Genomic DNA, 8954 nt, shown 5'->3' on the forward strand with positions numbered 1-8954 from the left:
CCCAGGCTGGAGTGCAGTGGCCCAGTCTTGGCTCATGGCAACCTCTGCCTCCTGGGTTCAAGCGATTCTTGTGTTGCAGCCTCCGGAGTAGCTGGGATTACAGGTGTGCACCACCATGCCTGGCTACTTTTTGTATTTTTAGTAGAAACGGAGTTTCGCCTTGTTGGCCAGGCTGGTCTTGAACTCCTGACCTCACGTCATGTGATCCACCCGCCTCAGCCTCCCAAAGTGCTGGGATTATAGATGTGAGCCACCGCGTCTGGCCACGGTCCACTTTTGTTAGGAGGTGGGTGGGGGTCGTTATTCACATAACCTCTGACTTCACTCTTGATGTGGAGAGAGACACACAGAGGTTGAGAGCACTGGGGACATTTTGAAACTCCAGCAAGCTTCATCTTGGTAGATATTTCAACAGTGGACTTGACCATATTCAGTATTCAGAATGAATTTTAGTATAACTTTCCAGAAACTGAATGTTAACCTTTTCTGCAGCCCTCAAAAATAAGGAGTGTATCAGAATATGTAAGGCTGGAATGTTTTTCATTTAGTTTTAGTTGTTAATGATGTGTGCCATGGGTTCCTTTCCTCTGTGGAGCACTGGCAATGATAAAGACTTTCTTGTTGACTTGCCAGTATGTAAGTTTCAAATGCAGCAAGCTGACTTACTGTTGGGAAGGGCTGGCTATAACCATCCCATAAAATGTTTTAATTAGACAAAGCCGGCATCCACAGTCTGGGTGCAAACTTGAATACAGGAGGTCTGACTCCCCCTTAACAATATGAAATGAAGAGTCTGAAATAAAGTTCCAGCTTTAGCCAGGAGCAGTGGTGTACACCTATAGTCCCAGCTACTTGGAAGGCTGAGGTAGGAGGATCTCTGGAGCCTAGGAGTTCGAGTCTGCAGTGAGCTCTGATCATGCCATTGCACTCCAGCCTGGGTGACGGAGCAAGATCCTCTCTCTTAAAAAAAAAAATGTGTTCCAGCCTCTTAATGCATCTCTGCCCAGTTACGGGGCCCCAGCCTCCTCCTTTCCTTCTGTCTGCTGTGGGCATGTTCCATTTTTCACCGACTGATGGAACTCAGCATGTGTGTTGTGGTTTCTTTTTAACCAGAATATAAGAAAGTATTTGCTGACTGAAGCCAGAGAAAAAAATAGACCTGAGTTTCTTCAGGGCTGGCAGACTGCTGTTACGAAGGTAAGTATGTGATAACAATGGAACCCAGGCATGTCCAGGGGATGGAATTATGTAAGGGTGGGTGCCTTTAAGAGTATTTGAAGACTGGTGACAGAGATACCAAGGAGAGCCTGGAGGCTCCAGGGAGGCAGCTGAGAACAAACTTCAGTTTAGTATTCATCATCGCTGCTCAGTTGCCCAGTGCTTCCGGGAGCAAATCACTTCAGTCACTTCCTCCCTGAGGCAGTTGCTAATGATGTGTTTGCTCTTCTGGGGGGAAAAAAAAAAACTTTTTTGTGTGGCACTTGCCTCTTGCATCATGGCTCTTATTTCCAGATGACCCATATAGACCCAGAAGAATGCTGAAATGACTATTTGGATCCACTGAGGGGGAGAAGGTGCACTGGGCTACTTGCCAGGCATGTGGGGAAGATAGCCCAGGCACTTCAGTCCCACCACCCCGTCTGGATGCAGCACCATGTTTGGCCCATGACATTCCAACTGTGAGGCCGAGTGCTCAGGCACAGCCGCTCATTCCTGTCGCAAATACCAGTGTCTTCCATTGATGGCGGGCTGTATTGTTTCCAGTGTTTTTGTGTATTAGATCTCATTTGATCCTTATAACCTGTGCGGTAGGCAGGTCATCTAGGGATAAGCATCATCTTTATTTTGTAAATGAGAAAACTGAAGCCCAGGTGTGATTTTCCCCAAAGGACATCAAAACTATTGATATAGAGTCAGGTCCTTGAATGCAGGTCTGTCTGGATCACTGACACAATGTTATAGGCAGGATCTGGAAACAAACCTTTAACCCAAACCCAAAGAGACAAGATTTATTATTAGTTCATCCTTGAACCGAACCAAATGCTAAATTTTAAAATTAAGCTTAAGTTTTGTATTTTGAATAACCTAGTATACCAGTTCAAACCAGAACTAGTAAATTTCCTGAAATTACCCAACTAAAAAATCTAGGTATTCTAAATTTAGTTAGGATCTTCTGTATCCCCGCTTTGGGCAGAATACAGTAACCAGTTCTTTTAAAAACATACTGTTGGCCTGGCACAGTGGCTCACGTCTGTGTTCCCAGCACTTTTGGGAGGCAAAGGTGGGCGGATTGCTTAAGTCTAGGAGTTCAAGACCAGCTTGGGCAACATGGGGAGACCTCATCTCTACAAATAATAAAATTAACCAGGCATAGTCCCAGCTACTTGGGAAGCTGAGGTGGGAGGATTGCTTGAACTCAGGAGACTGAGACTCTGCCACTGCACTCCAGCCTGGGCAACAGAGTGAGACCCTGTCTCAAAAACCCATCACAAAAACCATACTGTTTACCTTCACAATTTCTTTCAAAGAATAGGACAGGGCCGTGTGATGTGAGATCAAAAGCGACGACTGCTCAGTGGCGTCCTCACCATGCTGGCGTCCAGGGGCCGGGCCTGTGTTCCCAGCCACAATTCCATTTTGACTCCATTGTCAGTGAATTGATAGCAGAACCCAGTATCCAAATGCATGTTTTTAAAATAGGTTTTTACATTTGATGTCCCATTTCTCATATTTAGGTAAAACATTGTTCTATAAGTTGTGGTTGTCACCTGGTAGCTCTTTTGATGTGGCCAGGTGCCTCCATAAAATTAGATGCTTGAGATATCAGAGGATATACCAGCTGTCCTGAAGAGAGAAAAGTTTCCTATCCTTTGCACATTTTTCCATAGTTTTTCTTATCTGAAGAGGAGTAATTGATCTTCTTTTAATGACTGTCTTGTTTTTCCCCTCAGTGTATTCCACAACAGAAAAATGACAGTGACTGTGGAGTCTTTGTGCTCCAGGTAAAGAAAGACTGCTCTTCAGAGTTTACACTGTGTGGATTGAGTTTGTGGGGTTAAGAGGGGAGAGGGGGCCGTTCCTGTGTGTGTATAGGATGCTAGGTACAAGCCACAGAGTACTTCCCTCCCCTTTGTTGCTGAGGAGCAGTAGTTTCTGCATTCGCAGATGTTATCATTAGGAAGAACCACCTTCCAGGGATCAAGAGTGAACTGTGGGTATCATCTGTGTCTCATTGGAGGTTAGTAGTAAGCTACATTGGAGATTGACTTGAATTTGTCCATATCATAACCTTTGGCATTTGCAGAATTTTAAAAAAAACCATTGGCAAGCAATCTGCAGGTCTGACACAGAGTGATTAGATTTTAAATAAGGGCCACATTGAAAAACTGCTGTCATCTCCTAAGAGGTCAAAAAGCGCTGTGGAAAAAATTCAGTTATCCATTATATTTGTGAAGGAAATTACAGAATATATGCATGAATTTAGAGATTTGCAAAGGTCTTGGAAAACAGGTTCATTTGTGTACCTCATGCATGTTTGGGGTTTTGTAAACAAATTCTAGTTCCCACTTAAGGGCCATGATAGGTCTAGCTGCACTCGCAGCAGGTTGCACTTTGGCAGGAATTTAGGCCTTTTCGTCAGTTGCTGCTTTTCACAATACTGGGTCAGGAGGGAGAGGAGATCCCAAGCCATACAGTAACTTGGTCAGTTGACTATAATTTGGGTAAATGCTTAAAGCAGTGTGTTTTTACAACAGTTTAAACAGACATGAAAATGCTGCCTTAGATTGGGGTCCCCAGCCCCTGGGCCACGGACAGATGCTGTCCACATTAGGTTCTCATAGGAGCGGGAACCGTTGTGAACTGCAGACGTGAGGGATCTAGGTTGTTCACCCCTTATGAGAATCTAACTGATGCCTGATAATTCATCCTGAAGCCAACCCCCTCTCCCCCAAGTCTGTGGAAAAATTGCCTTACACGAAACCAGTCCCTGGTGCCAAAAAGGTTGGGGACTTCTGCCTTAGACACTATTAGGTCTGCATTTAGTAAAATAGAACGGGCTGGTACACAACTCCAAGTGCCACTGAAGTGTTTCTGGACCTTTGCAGTACTGCAAGTGCCTCGCCTTAGAGCAGCCTTTCCAGTTCTCACAAGAAGACATGCCCCGAGTGCGGAAGAGGATTTACAAGGAGCTGTGTGAGTGCCGGCTCATGGACTGAAACTCCGCAGGGACCCTGGGAAGTCTGACCAAGTTGGAGCAGGTGGTTTGTTACTTGAATCTCCAAACACTTAGTTGAATTTTTACAGATATTTCAGATCAGTGGTGTTGGGCCACTATTGTTACCTCAAATTTATTTTTTGCCCTTATTCATTTCTCCAGCTACCATGTACTATTGTTTAATGTTCAGTTTGGTTTCATTTTTAATTATATGGTTCTGTGCGTCCCCCATATTTAATATTTATTATTCAAACGCATGCATATAGACAGAGCATGCAGTGAAGAGTATTAAAAAAAAAAAAGCTTAGTAGATTTGGTGCAGCTTTTGAAACTTAGTTAGACGTGAACTGAATACAGGTTTCAGATTTACTCCCAGAACCTAAAAATGCAAGATGTTTTGATACAATATATGCTGAGAACAGTGAGTGTTCCCTAGGGTATTAAGGGTAGCTGGGGGTGGGTTTGACAAATCAGTCCTGTTTTACTTTACCAGCGGCACCTTTCACCAACTTCCCTCTCCAAGTGAGTCTTAGAGAGTGCGGGCCGCTCCTTTAGACGGGTGAGATGCAGGTGGTTGTAAACTGACTGGTGTCTTCTGGTTCTGGAGGCACACTTGTAAGCACAGTGGCTGCTTTGGGAAGAGTAAGGTATGAGAAAAAGTCGGCAACCTTGGAGGCCAGTAACAATGACAGATTTCACTCGTGGTGTCAAGAATTATAATACATGGCGTACATCTCATAAAGGCTTTTGCTGGGATATTGAATTCCCTGAATTTTTCTGCTTTCGCCCTGTTAAAAAAACTTAACATCCATCAGACTAGTGGTCAGACAAATGAGAAGGCAGCTGTTCTCACAGTAATTTTTAAGTTGTCATTTCCCTGTGTTGCCTCCCAGTTGGAAGAAGTTAAGGTTTACCAAAGGCATTTCTATTTCAAGGGTATCTGAAATTTAAACATGCAAAACTGAAGGCCGACTGACTTTAGATGTTTTGCAGGTGACTGGAGAGAAGAGGGAGGGTAATAGAGACAACTTAGCCCCATGGGAGCACAGCAACCGTGTCAGGTTCTTTCTCCGGTCCCTTTAGTGACCTCAGTAGCATGCAGGGCACATGTGGCTTCTGCGTGGCCAGTGCTGATGACACTAGCACGGTTGTTTTTCTCCTTCCATTGAACTTCATCTTCTGAAGAAAGGCTCAAGAGACCCTTGTCCATACACTTAGCTGCGTTAGGATTGTCACGCATCTTACATCTTTAATCCAGCCTTTCGTGACATATTGGAAAGATGCATGTTAAACCTACCCAATGATCCTTTCAGAATCGGGAGGAAAAACAACCCATGTTGTTTTTTCAAACTCAGAAGTTTGAATAGAAAAACAAGTAAATGGCAGAAGATTCTCGAATTTATGACTGCGTAGGTTTGGAGTATTGAAAAAGCTAAAATGTTGAGTTTCACTTGGCCCTAAGGTATGGCGGAGAGAAGGCTGACTGCCAGCAGGTGAGGACTGAGTCCGGCCATGTTTACATGCAGGGTTCCCAGACACCAGCGGTGACACTGGGAAGCAGCCCCAGCACTTTCCTCTCCTGAGTCCTCCAGACTCAAAACCCTTAATGTCAAACCAGGTCAGTGTTTCTTACTGTGTTTCAAGTCATTAAAAAGACTGAGAGTAGAGGCACTTTATGCTGCTATAGGTGGGGTTCTGTCAGCGTTAGGAAAAATGACAGTTTAGGGTAAGGAAGAGCTCTTCATGAGTTTTTCAAACATAATTATGCAAACATGAGATTTTTCAAAACATATACCAGACATTTGCCTCATTTTTTTTTTTTTTTTTGGTGGGGGTGCAGTATACCAAAGTAGCCAGTCAGCCAGTCACTGGGCTGTCAATTGACAATGTCTTGTGCTTCAGAGTGAGGAAGTGTTTCAGTTCCTCGTTGACAGAACCTGGCATGCAGAAGAGACAGAATTGTTCCTGGGAGAAAATCAGTGCCCAGAGTGTGAGCTGCCCAAGCCCAGTGACTCCTTCACTTCCAGTCTGATGCTTCATAGGGCACCTTGCGGCGTGCTGCCCGGCGTGGCTTAGACTAAACGTTGTGTTTTTTTTGAGTCAGGGTCTCACTGTCCCTCAGGCTGGAGTGCAATGGCACGGTCTCGGCTCACTGCAACCTCCACCTCCCAGGTACAAGCGATTCTCCTGCCTCAGCCTCCCAAGTAGCTGGGATTACAGGTGTATGCCACCACACCCCACCAATTTTTGTATTTTTAGTAGAGACAGGGTTTCGCCATGTTGGTCAGGCTGGTCTTGAATTCCTGACCTCAAGTGATCTGCCCACCTGGGCCTCCCAAAGTGCTGGGATTCTTATGCTTTTTTTTAATTTTTGAGATGGAGTAGTGCTCTGTTGCCCAGGCTGGAGTGCAGTGACGCGATCTCGGCTCACTGCAACCTCTGCCTCCGAGGCTCAAGCGATTCTCCTGCCTCAGCCTCCCCAATAGCTGGGACTACAGGTGTGTCCTGTAATTTCTGTAGTTTTATTAGAGACCCGGCTAATTTTTGTATTTTTAGCAGAGATGGAGTTTCGCCATGTTGGTCAGGCTGGTCTCGAACTCCTGACCTCAGGTGATCCACCAGCCTCTGCCTCGCAAAGTGCTGGGATTACAGGCATAAGCCGCCATGCCCGGCCTAGACCTTATGATTTTGAGGTTGAGTGCAGGCCTTGTGCTGAGTTAAGTGCTACTTTTGATGAGCCTTCGACAAGCGGCCCAGTCCTCTCCTCAGCAAACTTACCAGGTTGTAGTTGCTTCTTTACAGTGGTCTTTCCTTTTATTGGATCTATAGCAATGAATATAGATTTGATTCAACTTTTGGTTACGTTCTCTCAATCCTAATCAGCTTTCAGTTAGCCTCTTAAGAAAGGGAAAAGAAGGTGCTACCAATCATCCCCAAATTGTTTTTGGCTTTGCATATTCTATTTTCTACATAGCACTGAATCTGAGTAACACAGTCATTCTGGATTTATAGTTGGAACAGAACAGTAACAGACCTAACGGGGACTCAGCCAGCACTAGCCTCATCTTAGCTGCCCCTTTTCTCTGCATTGCAGTTTACTGCTTTCCTGGGCTAGACGTAACTGGGGGTTTTGGGCAGGTCAGACTCTTCAGGCAAGACAGTGTATTAGTAGTGTGAATTCGGTATACTGATTACCTGCTCTGCCTAGTTAAGAAACTGAATTAATCAGCAGTTATAAAGCATATACTTTGTTATGTGCTAGGCCTGGCCTATAGATAATTAAAACGGCCCGGGGAATACCATCAGAGGAGTGCTAATTGTATTTGGGTGTTACAAAAGCAGACCTAGACAAGCTGTTCACTTAACTGGTACCTATTGGGTCAGAAAAAGAATTTATTTAGAGATTATGATCATGTAAAATTACAGTACTCAACCCTTCTAGCAAAGTATTTTTTTGAAAAATAAACTAAATGCCTTTATAAACTTGTGTTCTCTTGTGTTGAGTAACATGTACTGTTTGGTGAGAAGTATTTTTTTCTTGTGACATTCCAGTCATGACAGAGGTCATCTAAGAACAGCGAGCAGTGCAGGCCCTAACCAGCTTACCCTCCGAGCAGCAGCACCATCACCCGAAGTTTCTACAATGGAGACGTTCTGTATTTGCATCTTAGCTTGACTGAGAAACTGCTTGTTTAATTCTCATACTTCACTCCCATGTATTAATAGTGATTCCTTCATCTGAGTGTGTGACTGAATTTTCACTTTCTCTGGTGAAAGTGAGAAACAAGTCAGATGTTGTCCATGAGAAATAGGAAAGAATGCAGTAGAGAGACTCACATTTAGTGTTCTCAAGCCCAAGAAACACAAGATCCTCTTAATTCACCCCCACTTTCCCTTCCCCTGCAATCATCCAGAGCATGTTTTCTGGAAAACTAACCTATTTTTCCATCACCAGAGGTTGCGTGGTGCCTGTTTTATCACTTTCACAAGAACATCTGTGTTCTCTTCACATGCAGCCCTGGTTATTTCCAACTGTCAATCAAAATGGACATGCAGATTTTCCACATTATTCCCAGAATCCCCCTAGAACTCATTCATGTGTATCCAGAATACAGGAGTTCCAGAACACAGCCCTCTTTATAGGGCAGGAAACGGGCAGCAACAGCAATACGTTCATCCAGCTTTATTGAAACCTATTACAGAAGACACTCCAAATAAAACCACTGTCTCCTGTAGAAATCTGAGTTATGTTTTACTACAAAAGAATATCAAATACATTAAATTACAGTGTGAAGGAATTTTAAAAATGAACAGTGTATCCTCATTAAATGTTTGCAAAATTTCTTCCTAAGCACTTACAACTAGTTATATAGCTCTTTTAAAAATTCAGATTTCTACACTTAGTTTAACATGAAAGACATTCGCACTAAGGTACTTCAGCCCCAACTTTCAAGGACTGTTGGAAGTTAGAAGGTACTTTGTTGCTAAGTGAAAAAAATTCATTTTTCCTATCAGGGAAAATTATACTAGACTTAACAGTTTTAAGTGAGCAATAACTCACTCACATCTATTAGAGAGAAATCACCTCTTGCCTTACAAATACCAAAGAAGGCCGGGCGCGGTGGCTCAAGCCTGTAATTCCAGCACTTTGGGAGGCCGAGACGGGTGGATCACGAGGTCAGGAGATTGAGACCATCCTGGTCTACACACAACACTAAACTAAATAAAGCAGATGTTG

At 43.9% G+C, this 8954-nt stretch overlaps 1 protein-coding gene across 2 annotated transcripts in view; it reads left to right on the forward strand.

The window, feature by feature from the left end:
- SENP5 (SUMO1/sentrin specific peptidase 5) overlaps positions 1 to 5930 on the forward strand; it is a 50913-nt gene extending 44983 nt beyond the window's left edge. The window contains exons 6-8 of one of the 2 annotated variants that reach the window (XM_011961182.1): positions 1114 to 1197; positions 2952 to 3002; positions 4107 to 5930. In XM_011961182.1, the coding sequence (XP_011816572.1) occupies positions 1114 to 1197; positions 2952 to 3002; positions 4107 to 4217 (246 nt within the window). In that variant the 3' untranslated portion in view covers positions 4218 to 5930. The remainder of the gene's footprint in view (positions 1 to 1113; positions 1198 to 2951; positions 3003 to 4106) is intronic. The other variant, XM_011961181.1, reaches the window with a different exon arrangement.
- Positions 5931 to 8954: the final 3024 nt, after the last annotated feature.

This window comes from Colobus angolensis, unplaced genomic scaffold (genome assembly GCF_000951035.1).
Source record: "Colobus angolensis palliatus isolate OR3802 unplaced genomic scaffold, Cang.pa_1.0 Scaffold54, whole genome shotgun sequence".
Classification (NCBI taxonomy): domain Eukaryota; kingdom Metazoa; phylum Chordata; class Mammalia; order Primates; family Cercopithecidae; genus Colobus; species Colobus angolensis.